The following is a 15,455-nucleotide window of genomic DNA, read 5'->3' as shown; positions in this document are numbered from 1 at the left end:
CTTAAAATTATCATCACAAGGAAAAAAATGGTAAGTATATGATGGAATTGATATAAAATACACTTATTGTGGTGATCATTTTGCAATATATATATGTCAAGTCATTATATGGTACACTTAAATATATACAGAACTATATGTCAATTGTGTCTCTATAAAATTGAAAAGGTATCTATATGTAGAAAGAGTCCAGACTTCATTAATATAAGAAGGTCATTTTGCACAACATAGATATAATCTGGCAGCCAAGGAGAGTGGACTGGAATGTGAACGATGATGACTTTGAAGGGGGCCAAGGCATCCTTGTCCTATGTACAATGTCTCCTGTATCTTGCATCTTCTCAATAAATATCTCTATTTTTTTTTCACTTTTTCATATTACATGGCTGTATACCTTCTGGACATGATACGCACACACACAGAGGTACACACACACACACACACACACACACACACACACATATAACCTGACACTTATAATTCTCACACCCACCAGATATTGGATGTGAGCTTCACCAGAGAAGAGTTTATGGCCATAGGTTAGGTCACTTTTAGAGAGATCAGAGACTAAAGCTGTTTGTGGGTAAGGCTTCCAGAAGCTGGAGGGGATAAGTGCCAAAAGGGACCTGTGTAATGCATCACAGCACACTTAGATGCAACCATTCTTGAGAGAGAGTCAGATAAATTTCAGTTCTAAGCACTTGATAACCTGGCAAGATTTCCATACTAGTGAGTGCATTAGTACTCCCTTTATCAGGAGAATCTATATCTTAATTAGGTCTATTCTGTCAATTCTATTCCTTCAGTTGTCTAAAAATATGTCCTTTGGTATGAAATAATTAAAAGCTGCAAAAATATGATTTTGTCTCTGTTCCAGACTGTTACTTAATTCATTTCATGGTTTAGAAAAATTCATTCACATGAAAGAATAATTCTAGGAAATGACCACAAGATGGCAGCATATGTATGATAGTTAAACTTCTGAGGCCAAAGAAAATAGATTGGTATGCTAAAATTATTTGGGGGAAAAAAAACATTCTATTTTATTGGCAATATGTTTCAGTCCTTTAAGTGGATGTACCACGAAAATATGAGTGTTTATTTTGTGTCCTATACCTCCCTTTATCTTATTTGTAGAACAGCTGTTGCTGACATCTACCTGGTAACATCTGTGCCTCAGTTTCCTCATTTGCAAGTGGAGATAATTATAATACCTCCCTTTTAGATTTTCCAGGCGGATGAAGTAAGTGAAAACAGAATTTGTAACAGATCCTAGTGTGTTGTGTTTCCTATTAGTTTTTATTATTCACCATTTTCAATTGAGATGCCTGACACTTATTTCTAATCAAAGCTGTCATTTATTAATTGTGCACATAATACAAGATTTAAAATTCACAATTGTGTTGCATGAGATATCATGAAAACTTTGGAACAAACTTTGAGTGTGAATAATGAGCCACACTTATAAATGCAGAAACTTAAATACAAGGAGATTCAATAACATCCCAAGTAAAACTGCTAATAAATGGCTGGGATGGATTTCTGACCTTGGTCTTATTTACTGGAAGCATACCCTTCAACTCTTTACTACATCTGAAAGAGCAGCTACATCTGAACATTATTACCAAATTTTGATTTTGTGAATTCAATGGCTGATACATTACATTGAATGTTTTTCTTCCTTTTCCAACCAGAATATTTAAGAATAATGTCATTATTTAAAATTGTATTTTATACAATTAAGTATATTGTTAGCTTTGGAGTTTTAGAAATGTGAGAATTTTAATACAACCATGTGCTGGGTTGTCAGCCTTCCACTGTAGGAGTGGAGTGAAGACGCACACGACGCCACAATGTTGTCGAAGCAGTGTGAACTCCCAGAGGACAATGCACAGGGGGAGCAGACCATAAATAGGCATATGTCTAAATGGTGCAACTTTCTGCTCAAAAACCACCTGAAATCACTAAGTATACTGGCAATGTTGAATCAAGTCATCTAGACCCTAAGCAGAGCCAACATCGTAGTTGGACCAGCCCCTGTGGTTCATATTATGGTTGCTAGATAAACCTCAGCAACAACCATTAGGGAACTTTGGAAAAAACAAAGTTTATATTCACAAGTCTTGGTAGAAACATGAAGTGCCTAGGATCATACAGCAAGGTTGTGGGTAGAGAGAAAGAGAGAGCATGGAATTGGAGTTGTGCTGTACTGGGGTCAAGGCAGGTGCCTGTAAGTACTACAAGTTTACTCTTCATTGGTGAATTTAAAACAAGAGTGGAAATCAAAGTGTGGAAAGGCAAAAGCAAGCAGTTAGTGGAAGGTCAGTTATCTAGGTCAACCAGTTTTCCCAAAAGGAGAATTAATGGGAGGGGTAGCTTGCCTCTATCTAGTTGTGTAGCTAGCCTGCAATGTCTTTATTCCAGATGACTGCCTTGGAAGTGAATGCCACAGCAATCAAAAGCTTAGGTCAAAGCACGTAACATTGCAGTAAAAAAAACCTGTCAGGTGCTTACAATATAGTTATGAATAAGAAATTACAGTAATATTTGAAAACTTATTTTAAAAATATTAAGTGTACAGTATGTTAGAGCGTGGTCCTGATATGCCAAGGTTGTGGGTTCAATCCCTGGTCAGGGCACATACAAGAAGCCAATGATGAATGCATAAATAAGTGAAACAGCAGATCAATGTTTCTCTTTCTCTCTCCCTCTCTCTCTTTAAAATCAATAAAATTAAAAAATTAACTGTTCAATAAAGTGGTATTAAATACATTCACATTTTGGGACAATCATTACCACTGAACATCTCCAGCATTTTCATTTTTAAAATCTGAAACTCTGGACCTATTAAACAATAACTGCATAACTGGTCTTCCTCCCAGTTCCTGATAACTGCCATTCTACTCCGTCTCTATGAATTTGACCATTATATGTACTTCAAATAGGTAAAATTATTCAGTAATTGTCCTTTTGCAGATGATTCATTTCAATTAAAATATCTTTAAGAATCATCCATGTTGTAACATGTCAGAATTTCCTTCCTTTTTAAGGCTGAGTAATGTTCTACTGTATATTAAACTACTTTTCCATATCCGTTTATCTGTCGGTGGGAACTTGGTTTGCTTATACCTTTTGGTTTGTGCATAATTCTCCTAGTGAACATGAGCATACAAATATCTCTGAGTCTCTGTTTTAATTCTCCTTTTTTTTTTTTTTTTTTTTGGTATATACTCAAAAGTATAACTACTGGGTTATAAGGTAATTCTATTTTGTATTTTTCAGGTACTGCCATACTGTTTTCTAGTGTTACTGGAAAGGAGACCTGGCTCTTAGCGGGTCTGCCTAGGGCTGGCTGGTAGTGTGTGGGTCCTTGACTTTGTGCAAGAAAGATTTCACCCCTGACTGCTGTGGTTCAGTGGATAGAGCGTCAGCCTCAGAACCAAGTATCTCTGGTTTGATTCCCAGTCAGGGCACATGACTAGGTTGCATGCCAGTTCCCCAGTTGGGTGCGCGTGAGAGGCAACCACACATTGATGTTTTTCTCCCTCTCTTTCTCCTTTCCCCTCTCTCTAAAAAGAGATAAATAAAACAAAATAATTTTAAAAAAAGAAAGATTTCACAACACTAGTCTATGTGAGTAGGAGGAGGGTACATTTATTAAAGCTGAAACAGTAAAACAAGGAAGGGCTTAGCATAGAAGAGGCAACAGGAGACCCTAGGCTGGGCTGTCTTAGTTCACTGGGAGGTCAGAGATAAGGGGACTATGGGACAGGTTTAGGGGTTAGTCTGGGGCAAGCTGCCAGCTGCCCATTGCTGCACTGGTTACAAGCCTTGTGGAGTGCCCCAGAGTTTAGGAGGTGCATGTCTATGGGGAGAAGAAGAAGGGAGGGGAGGGGGAAAGCTTGGGCATGCTCCTGGGAGAGGGAAGAAGAGGGTGTGTTGGGTCCTTCATTCTAAAACAGTGGTTCTCAACCTGTGGGTCATGACCCCTTTGGGGGTTGAATGACCCTTTCACAGGGGTCGCCTAAGACCATCGGAAAACACATATATAATTACATATTGTTTTTGTGATTAATCACTGCTTTAATTATGTTCAATTTGTAACAATGAAAATACATCCTGCATATCAGATATATACATTATGATTCATAACAGTAGCAAAATTACAGTTATGAAGTAGCAACGAAAATATTTTATGGTTGGGGGTCACCACAACATGAGGAACTGTATTAAAGGGTCTCGGCATTAGGAGTTTGAGAACCACTGTTCTAAAAGCTTTTAAGGGCAGAGATCTTAGGGGAGGTCTCAGGGGAGGATCTCAATAAAATATTCATCAGCTTTCCAGGTGTGTCCTCTGAGGGTCTTGGGCTCCGATGGTTGGTTGGTGCCAGAGCAGCTGGTCCCTGAGGTTTTGCTGCTTTTCAGGGCCAAGAACTGAAATACAACTGAGGCCTTTGTGTTATCTCCAGGGAGGAGAGGCTGGAAGCAAAAGTAATCCTGGGGGTGAGGTCTTTGTTTTCCAAGTTTTGCCCCCTGCCAGACACTCAAGGACTTCTGCTTTGGCCCTTAAGAACATCTGCACCTGGCTGTAAGTTGTTCAGCCACTTTGTTAGGCTATTAGTTTCAGTTTCCCTATTCCACTTGCCAAAGAATTTTCTTACCTTCTTATTATCCTCTCTCAATATTATGCATCATTTTATATTTCCACCAACAATGCACAAGGGATTCAATTTATCTGTATTACACCAACACTTCTAATTTCCAGTTTTGTTCTGATAATATTCATCCAATGTGTAGCTCATTGTGGTTTTAATTTGCATTTCCCTGATGATTAGTGATGCTGAGCATCTTTTCATGTGCTAATGGCCATTTAAGTATCTTCTTTGAGAAATGTCTTCTAGCTTTCTTTTCTCATTTTTAATTGAGTGGTTTGTTTTTATATTATTAGATTTTAGATATATATAGTGTTAATAATATATAGGATATTTATATATGAGATCTGTCCAGAAGGTATCCAGCTTTGTAATATGAAAAACAGACACTTATTGAAGAAGATACAAGATACAAGAAACATTATACACAGGACAATGATGCCTCAGTCCCCTTCAAAGTAGGCACCTTCGTACCTCACACAGTTCTCCCAATTTCCACCAGCTGCCCCATCATATTTTCCTGAATCTCATCAATGGTCTGAAATCTCTTCCCTTGAACCCGAGTCAATTAGCCTCAAAATCCAATTCAGTACTCCACAGAATACCTGTTTCCCTGCCCTTTAAAGAAACTTGTATCCATGCTTTGATTTTATATAACCAAAGTCTTAAGTAAACTGAAACAGGAGCCCTCGATTCTTTCCTCTGAAAATCTCTGCATATCTCACTGTTCCAATGTGGAACTGGAATCTTCCCACTTTACAATAAAGAATGATGAGATGTTTCCCAATGGATGAGATGGGAAGGCAAATTTATTATAGTATTGGCAAAAGAACTTCGAAAGTGACAGAACATGGTTAGGCAAAATAAATAAATAAAAAGAGTTGAAATAGAATGCAAGATGAGCCAGAGGGCTAGCTTATACTGAAGAATAAGGACAGCCAGAGAGGGTGACTTTGACCATCTGAAAAAACAGAGATCCTGGTGATACAAAGACCTAGTGATTTAGAGGTATGAAATTTTGGGCTAATCATAATAAGCAGGATGGGACCACATGGGTTGGAGAGTTAAAGAGGCTTAGAAGAGAAGATGTGAAGCAAGAGTTCAAGGGCCTGAGACTTCAGAAGGCTGAGGTCATTCAAGTGCCTGTTAAAGAGCCTCAAGTTGACTCCAGACATCAGGATGAAGAAGCTGAATTTGTTTCAGGATTTGCAATGTTTGTGAAAGAGAGGAAGTAATGTGAGAGACATCATAGGAGAGTAAATGTTGAGTTGATGGGTGGGACATTAAATGTCATGAGTTTCTTTAAAGCAAAATTTTTCAGAGGAAGGAGTGATATAATCTGGAAATGGTAAGGGGATTCTTATGGGTCCCGAACTTTTTGTCAAGTCTAGACCAGAGTTACCTGCAGTATGACAGAAAAAAATAGCACCACATGAGTGTGCTTTTGCAGAAACAATGTCCTCAGGGGACAGTTTCTAGAGGGGTGTTCTGGATTCCACATGTTTGCCTTTTTCACATCCCCGACACTGTTTATATGAAATAAGTGACAATAACTATGTCTATATTTGAGCAGTATGATGTTGAATCATGTCCATTCAGAAACTGCTGAAAATCCTGTGGTAGTCAGGGGAAAAAATAGATACCACTAAAATTATAACACACACACAGCTATTTATAAAAACTAATGCTAGCCTGAAGTATTTAGGTATTTATATTTCTTTTTAGTAATTGGCAGGGTGAAAGATAAACAAACTGCAGTCTGAGTTTGAATTCTCTTTATTTTGCATTGGTATTTGTTTTCATATGAATGAAAAAGATTCATATGAATGGAACAAAGATACTCTGAATTAAAGACACTTGAGACTTTGTACTTACAATTAATCTTTTAAAATGGGTGTTGGTACACAGAAACCTTTAGATAAGGACTGAAGTACAGGTTTATTTGCAAAAGAATACTTACAGGGACCAAGAAATGAGCCAAGGAAGGGAAGTAGGTCAGTAAGAAGTGCATTATTAAGCCATCTCCCACTACAGTTCATCTTGCCCAATAAAAATGCTTAAAAGTATAGATTTTTACCCAAAGTATAAACTTGAAAATCTTAATCACAGAGTATCCGTTACACTACTCTGTGGATTTGTGTTCTGTCAGACTGACATTCAGAAATCCTCAACACTAGAACAGGAGAAGTGCAGATTAATATACTGAGAAATCATATAGTACTGTGTTCACTGTAACCTAAATTAAAATCACCCATGGATCTACAATTACTATATATAATTTGATGCAGTTTATCTAAAAAAATGTAAGATTAGCCTTAGTTGGGTGGCTTGGTTGAAGCATCATCCCATACACCAAAAGTTTGCCGGTTCCATTCCTGGTCAAGGCACATACCTAGGTTTCAAGTTTGACCCCCAGTCAGGGCGTGGTGCATACTGAAGGCAATTAGTTGATATTTCTCTCTCTCTCTTTCTCTTCCTCCCTTCTTCACTCTCTAAAAATATCATCAGGTGAGGATTAAAAAAGAAGGAAGGAAGGAAGGAAGGAAGGAAGGAAGGAAGGAAGGAAGGAAGAGGGAGGGAGAACAAAGAAAGAATGATTAATTAACAATTTTCTGGTAAAAGGGAAAAGTAGCCAGAATCCCATATAATACATTCTTCAGCTAATCACCTACTGTCCAAAAAGAAATTGCTACCTTACATAACATTGTCAAGAAAAAAACTATTTCATCAGTAAGCAACATGCTGAAAATGGTAAGATTAATTAAGCAGCAACAACATTGATGAAAATAATAGCAATGATATTCACTGAATTTTGACTAAGTTCCATTCACTTTCAATATACTAAAAATTTGGTCTTCATATGCAAACCTATGGCATAGCAGCGGAAGAAGTAAAAGCCCAGAGGAGGTAAGAAAATTTCCCAAACTCAAGCAATTAGTAAATGACACAGCAACAACAGCTCCAACTCAGACAGGCTGACTTCATTCACAGTGGGCCCAGGACAGTGCTTCTGAAGCCTGAGTGTATTTAAGAATCACCTGAAGAACTGGATGTAGCACAGATTTCTGGAGCCCACTCTCTGAGATCTTGATTTGGAAAGTCTGGGATGAAGACCAAGCCAAGCTCCTGCTGATGTTGATGCGGCCAGTCAGCATCCTCAGTATAGCAAACTGTTTAACAAGTTATTGAGGTGTTTTATAGCCATATTCATTGGGTAACAGCCCAGAGGCTGAGACATTCTTCTGAGAATAAAGATGTCCAGATTCTAAGCCAGGAAAACAAATACTGACAAATCTATTTTCCAATTCTCTTATATCCCATAAAAGGGGAGAGAAATTGTCTTTCCATTATAAACCTGGTGTGTGAACAGACTAGTTTCTGTAAAAGAAAGTGCTAAGATGCAAATGTGTGAGAAACAAGATGACAGAATAAGTGTACTGGTAAAGTAAGTAACATTTCAGGGGGATATGGGAGCTGGGCTCTCTCCTAAAGAAGTGCACAGGACATGTGTGAGAAGCAACTGACAGTATGAACAGTAACACATTTAAGGAACAGGAATAGGACTGAAGAGACACGTAACTGCCAGGCAAAGGATTCCTCCAAAAAAAAACCTGATGAAAGAAAATCATTTGTTCAAGCCAGAATTCATAGGTTTGATGCAAAACCTTTGAATAATTATTTGTGATTTTTATCAGGGATGAACCACAAAACGTAGGAGTGTCTCTTCAACATTAGTCAGGGATAATGTCCTAGAGATCCTCCTCAAAGGGGCCTGAACTGCAAACTGAATATGAGAGTTGCAGGTAGATAAGCAGACTCAGAGATGGAGATTCCCATGTATGACGGTTATTGGAGTAAATCTCCAGATTTACACCAACCTGTGGAGACAGGGAAAGAAGCAGAAGTGGGCTCATGCAGAAGTTGGGTTGTAATGTAGTCACAACAGAGGCCCCAGCTAAACCAATGGAAGCTATCAAATTGGGATGGTTATTCTAAGTTGTCAAGGTGGAGAGAAGTAGCCTGGCATTTACGGTTCCTACCTCCGTTTACCAGTTCTTGTATGCAGGCTGCCACAGAGAAGGGAGTGTTCTCTTGGACAAGGGCACCTTTTAGAGAGTGCTGCTAGCAGAGCTGTCCACGAGAGGACTTTGGCTGCAGAGGAAGGTTTACAGTGCAGAAAAAGACCACATCACATCATCTACTGCAAGCAACTGTCTGTGAGTGAGGAAATCAAGTCCCAGTCCTAATCATTTGGTAACCTGGTCACAATAGGCAAGATTTCTTTCCTAATGAGTGCAATGATATTCTCACATCTGGCAGATCTTATACCCTGACATAATGTGTTCTGTAATATCTATCCATCCAATTAGAAGAAGTCATAAAAATCGTGCCTTTACTTGTATAAATAAATGAAATTCCGGAAATCATGTTCATACCTGTTGCCAGGCTAATGAGGTAACTAATCCCTTGGTTCAGTAAATTTATGAACATGAAAGGTAATTCTAGGAACCAACCAAAAGATGGCAGCATATACACATGGTGTTGTATTTCTTTTGCTGCCAGAGAAAACACAAAATCTAAGCTAGTTTGTATTCCAAATATTATTCTAAAGAACAGCTAAATGATTCTTCATAAAAGCCTATCTTAAAAACAAATTTCACTTCTTGTTGGCAACGTGTTGCACACAGATACAGTGGCAGTTAGTTCTTCAAGTGAATGAACACAATGAGTGCATGAAAGCCTGTTTGGGGGGTTATTTGGTAAAGAGGCTCAGCCTTTCATCTTACTTGTAAGACAGCTGTTGCTGTCATCGTCCTGATAACATATCTGTGCCTCAGTTTTCCCATTTGCAAGTGAAGATAATTATAGTACCTCCCTCATAGGGTTTCCAAGAGCATAAAATAAAAACATAGGCACAATTTGTAACAGTTCCTGGTATAGATTGAGTTTGCTATTAATTTTTATTGTTCACCATTTTCAATTGAGATGCCTGGCACTATACTTGCTTCTAATCAAAGCTGTCACATAATTGTACACTTAATACAAGACTTAGCATTCAAAGTTGTATTGCATGGGGTATCCCATTAAATCTTTAGACAAACTTGGGGTATAAATAATAGGTCACACTTATAAATGCAGAAACAGAGATACAAAAAGATTAAATAATATGTCCTAGATAAAACTGCTAATAAATGGCTGGGATGGACTTCTAACCCTGATCTTATTTACTGCCAGCATTTCATTAGAACTCATTACAACATCTGAAAGAGCAGCCACATCTGGATGTTTTTACAAAATTTTGGTTTCTTGTTCTATTTTTTTCCTCTTCCAATGAGAATATTTAAGAATCACCTCATCATTTTAGTTTTTAGCCCAAACAATTGAGAATATTGCTAACCTTGGAGTTAAAAAAAATAAACTAGCCCTGGCTGCTGTGGCTCAGTGGATTGAGCATCTGCCTGCGAGCCAAGTGTCTCTGGTTTGATTGCCAGTCAGGGCACATGACTAGGTTGCACATCAGGTTCCCACTTGGGGGCATGAGTGAGAGGTAACCACACAGTGTTGTTTCTCTCCCTCTCTTTCTCCTTTCCCTTCTCTCTAAAAATAAATAAATAAGTAAACAAACAAATAACTAAATAAATTTAAAAAATAAATAAATAAACTAGAATTTTATCATGGAAACTTTATCATGTGCTGGGTTTTTGCTCTTTCACTGCAGAATTGAAGGCGCTACACAGAATGCCAGAATGTTGTCAAAGAAGTATGAACTCACAGGAGACAATGCAAAGGAGTAGCAAATTACAAGTAGGTGTATGTCTATGTGGTGCAACTTTGGGCTCAACGCTAGGGAAAATACTGAACCATTTATTTCAAGCTTGGTAAGCACTCAACCATCAAAATTCGCAAAATACTGTAAACTACTTTCAACTGCTACCCTATTAACCCATCCTGATTGCATCCAAGACCCTGATCTCTGCAAAACACATGGGGGAGAGAAAAAGATCAGCAAACATCCTGTACAGCAACCTAGCCTTTCTCCTGGGACTCTGGACTTCTACTAAAGGCCACTTATTTCTGCTGCCCAGAAGATGCAAGAACTTATTTATATTAAGGTCATATAAATATCATACAGGCCTTAGTAGTTACTAAAAGGACCTCTACTTCTCTGTCTCACTGCTGGCATCTCCAGAGCTAGATGATGACAGAGAATTGGCATCTATTGCTTAGGACTCCTCCATATTAAAAAAAAAACCAGTGATATCTCACCATTTGTAAGAGATTATATATATACCCTTAAAGGATATTCGTATTAAGCTTATCAGAATTAAATATCCTTGTCTTCTGTAATGAATTCATGTAATAACTCTCTTCAATTTCCCTAGTTAATTCTGCAAGTACGAAGTCATATATCCTCACTCTTTGCTTTTCCTTTCCCTAGACCTAATATAGATTACAACCCTCTCCCCTCCCCTACCTGTACCCTTTCTGTATGGCAGTGTTATCTTCAACATGCTGTAATAGATTAAACCACATGATATGTTTTCTAAAGGGGCTGCACCATTTGACATTCCTGCCATCAATAAAAGAGGGTTCCATTTTCTCCACATCCTTGTCAACACTAGCTATTGTCTGTCTTTTTTATTATTATCATAGCTATCCTAGTAAGTAAGTTCTTCAAATAATTTTTGACAATGTCTTTATGCTACATATTTAGTTCATTCAACATAAGGAAACTGCCATTTTAATTAATAGCAAAGCCAGTTTCCATTACTAAATCAGTCAGCCTTAAGTACTCTCTCCAAAAGTAAAATCTCTCACTCTTTTCCAGTTCAACAGACATATTCAACCTCATGAAAAGCATTCCTCTTTTCTGCTCAATTTCTAAATATACAGATAGTAAAACAAAGAGGAGGGAAAAAGTCAAGGGCTTCATTATAACTTTGCAGCCTGAAAAAATGTTCTCATCATCCTTGGTGCTTCACAGTCACTCTCTTTGCTGTGATCTTATGGGCTTTTCCTGAAGAAGCCACCAAGCATTCTCTCACTGTAGCCTGAGAATGGAAGCAGCAAGACAATGAAAATATATTCCCAACACCCTCCCTATAATGTACCTAAAGCCAAAGACTAACACCAACTTATGCTCTTAACAGAAATATTTATCAAGACAAGGAAAAACACAAGCGTACTATGTTACCTTGAATAAACAAGATTTCATAGACTCATTATTTTAAACATTCTTTATTTAGGTTCTGTATAATTTTTTATACCTCAATGTAATTAGTATTAAAAATTGGTCAGGAATATGTTTTTGTTTTTGTTTTAAATAAGCACAATTATAAAAGGGGGATGTGGAAAAGAGAACCAGCGGGAGGCCTGCACTTCAAGACCTTCCTTATCCCAGGATTTCTTCCCTTCCTCAACGGTCTGTGTCACCCAAGCCAGGGACCAATACTCCAGACTCACCCTCAGCTGTGACGGTTGAGCGGCTCGAGTCTGCGCCAAGCAACATACTCTAAATCCAGATTGACAGGACCATTGACCAATCACAGAACGAGGTTTCCTTTCCCCAGTCCAATGATAACTGCTGTTTGGGAGACTTAGTGCTGTGAATAAAGAGGCGGGCCAAGGGGAAGGGCATTAGAAACATCACGGACTCACGCCTTCCCGCAGCAGTGAAGTGGTTCTTCAGCATCGTGTTTGTATTGTCAAGATGTCTCTTTCGAAGAAGTTAACTTTGGACAAACTGGATGTTAAAAATAAACGAGTCATTATGAGAGTAGACTTCAATGTTCCCATGAAGAACAACCATATTACAAACAACCAGAGAATCAAGGCTTCAATCCCAAGCATCAAGTTCTGCTTGGATAACGGAGCCAAGTCGGTCGTTCTTATGAGTCATCTGGGTCGACCTGACGGTGTTCCCATGCCTGATAAATACTCCTTGGAGCCTGTTGCTACTGAGCTCAAATCCTTGCTGGGTAAGGATGTTCTGTTCCTGAAGGACTGTGTGGGCCCAGAAGTAGAAAAAGCCTGTGCAAACCCAGCAATTGGTTCAGTCATCTTGCTGGAGAATTTACGCTTTCATGTGGAGGAAGAAGGGAAGGGCCAAGATCCTTCTGGAAATAAGCTTAAAGCTGAGCCACAAAAAATAAAAGACTTCCAAGAATCACTGTCAAAGCTAGGGGATGTCTATGTCAATGACGCCTTTGGCACTGCTCACCGGGCCCACAGTTCCATGGTGGGAGTGAATCTGCCTCAGAAGGCATCTGGATTCCTGATGAAGAAGGAACTGGATTACTTTGCCAAAGCCTTGGAAAACCCAGAGAGACCCTTTCTGGCTATACTTGGCGGAGCCAAAGTGGCAGACAAGATCCAACTCATCAAAAATATGCTGGACAAGGTCAATCAGATGATTATTGGTGGTGGAATGGCTTATACCTTCCTTAAGGTACTCAACAACATGGAGATTGGTGCTTCCCTGTTTGATAAAGAGGGAGCCAAGATCGTGAAGGAGATCATGGCCAAAGCTGATAAGAATGGTGTGAACATTACCTTTCCTATTGACTTTGTCACTGCTGACAAGTTTGAGGAGAATGCTAACGTTGGCAAGGCCACAATAGCATCAGGCATACCCACTGGCTGGATGGCTTTGGACTGTGGTCCTGAGACCAACAAGAAGTATGCTCAAGTTGTGGCTCAAGCCAAGCTAATTGTGTGGAATGGACCTGTAGGGGTATTTGAATGGGATGCCTTTGCTAAGGGAACTAAAGCCCTTATGGATGAAATTGTGAAAGCCACTTCCAGGGGATGTATCACCATTATAGGAGGTGGAGACACTGCTACTTGCTGTGTCAAATGGAACACTGAAGATAAAGTCAGCCATATGAGCACTGGAGGAGGGGCCAGTCTAGAGCTTCTGGAGGGTAAAGTTCTCCCTGGAGTGGATGCCCTCAGCAACCTGTAGTTGACCAAGTGTGCCTTCCTACTGCTTCCTGTCCACAACCCTTAAGTCGACTTAGTGCTTTTACTTCTCAATTGGTGTTAAAATATACCCTTGTATCAAGACCCAGGCAATGAACCATCAGCAACTCTTAACATCAGCACAACAATGCAATTCACTTTACTTCTGTCCTGAGTTTACCTACTTTCTTTAAGATCTCATTTGAACTTCACCATTGTGATTTGTAGGAAGTGGGTTGCTATTAAAGTGAGGTAAATAAGTTGAATGTCTCCTCCTTTTATTTTAGTCCAGCTTTATTATTGTTCCACCACCTGAAACATAGAAATAAGACAAACCCCTAAGTTTTGTGGAAGGGTGGGTTAGAAATTGACAAACTATTAAACAATAAAAATGTGGAAATAAACTGAGAAAGAAAATTACATTTAAGAACTCATGAGGACCATTGAAGTTCTGCTAAGAGGAAATATCTTACTAAATAAGGAAGATGAGAAATAAAAGATTCTTAATAAACCCGTGAAGTAAAAAAGAAAAAAGGCATTAAACCCAAGGAAGGTATGTCTGTGTATATAGATGCACAAGAGTACACACATGTCTGTCAGAATGAGAGCTACAAATCAAAGCCAGGTCTAATTTTTTTTTCTTTTTAATTCAGATATTGTTTAATAAATAGATAATGTAACTGCTAAATCTAAAAACTGTATTTTTAAGATGTGTAGGAAATATATATAAAGGTAGTTTGGGAAAATAGAGATACAAAAACTTCTCTATATTAGAAAACAGAATAAGATAATACTACAAAATCTAAACAAAGTGAAAAATACCTACTGGAGAATATTTTGCCCAGTCATGTAGACAGAGTTGGTTGAGAGCAATGTTGGAATCAAATTAAGAGTAAAAATGCAGAGTAAATTCTCCCAGCAATCATGACTTTTGTCTCATAGGTCCAGATCAATTCTATATATTCAACATCCTGGATAATTGAAGTTAATATATAATCTTAAAATACCTAAAACTTCAACTTATTTCTAAGAATAATATTAATAATATCATTGTAATCACAAAGAAGATGTAAGAGTTAAGATACAGACCTAAAAACAAATTTAAAAAAAGTCAATATTACAGTAGCTGAAACAACATTATAGCATATTATTGCCTTGAGTATAAGACTAGCGCACATAGATGGGCTCTTCATCATGAAGTCACCTAGAAAACCAAACTAGTGGCACAAACCTGTCACTCTCAGTAAGTGAGTTCCATCTCTCTGTCTGAGGTGTCTGAGCTTTTACTACTTGATAACGAGCCCAAAGGTGGAGTTAAAGAAAAGCAATACATTTTTAAAAAAATACGTGACCCAAAAAGTTCAGAGATTTTTTTTTTCACTTACTCTATTGGCTGTTAGTTGTATGATAAGGCCCATTTTGGAAGGGAGGCTTGGGAATGTATTCTCTTTAGTTGCGTACCTCGTATTCAACTAAAAAGTAATAGATTCTATTACTAAAATAAAGTAGAGGTGAATAAATACTGGAGTAAAATTCATGGTTTCTTTTTAAATCAGACTGTCAAAGACATTAAAAAAAAAAAAAAAATCACCCAGAGACACCCAATATGGGAAACTAGAAAGTATAGTCATTTATTTTTTTTATAACTCCAACAACTCTCTCTATACACACCCAATATAGAAGGGCAGAAAAGAAATAGGAAAGTGCAATAAAAATCTTCACATAAAAAGACATTGGTTCATTATAATTATAAATAAGTTATGCTGGATCAAAGTTTCAAGAACTTGAGCTGGTAGTGGAAGCATTTCCTTGGTTAGACTCTGGCTTTGTTCTCTGGAAGGA

The 15,455-nt window shown here is 38.1% G+C and overlaps 1 protein-coding gene across 1 annotated transcript; it reads left to right on the top strand.

Moving 5' to 3' along the window:
* Window positions 1–12,363: 12,363 nt before the first annotated feature.
* On the top strand, window positions 12,364–13,617 carry PGK2 (phosphoglycerate kinase 2). Its single transcript, XM_090280468.1, has one exon. It carries the CDS (start codon window positions 12,364–12,366, stop codon window positions 13,615–13,617), a length of 1,254 nt encoding a protein of 417 aa, XP_090136594.1.
* The last annotated feature ends 1,838 nt before the right edge of the window (window positions 13,618–15,455 follow it).

This window comes from Furipterus horrens, unplaced genomic scaffold (assembly GCF_987537825.1).
Source record: "Furipterus horrens unplaced genomic scaffold, mFurHor1.1.pri manual_scaffold_6, whole genome shotgun sequence".
Taxonomy (NCBI): Eukaryota; Metazoa; Chordata; class Mammalia; order Chiroptera; family Furipteridae; genus Furipterus; species Furipterus horrens.
The sequence above is the reverse complement of the archived record's forward strand: the minus strand, read 5'-3'. Positions and strand labels throughout refer to the sequence as shown.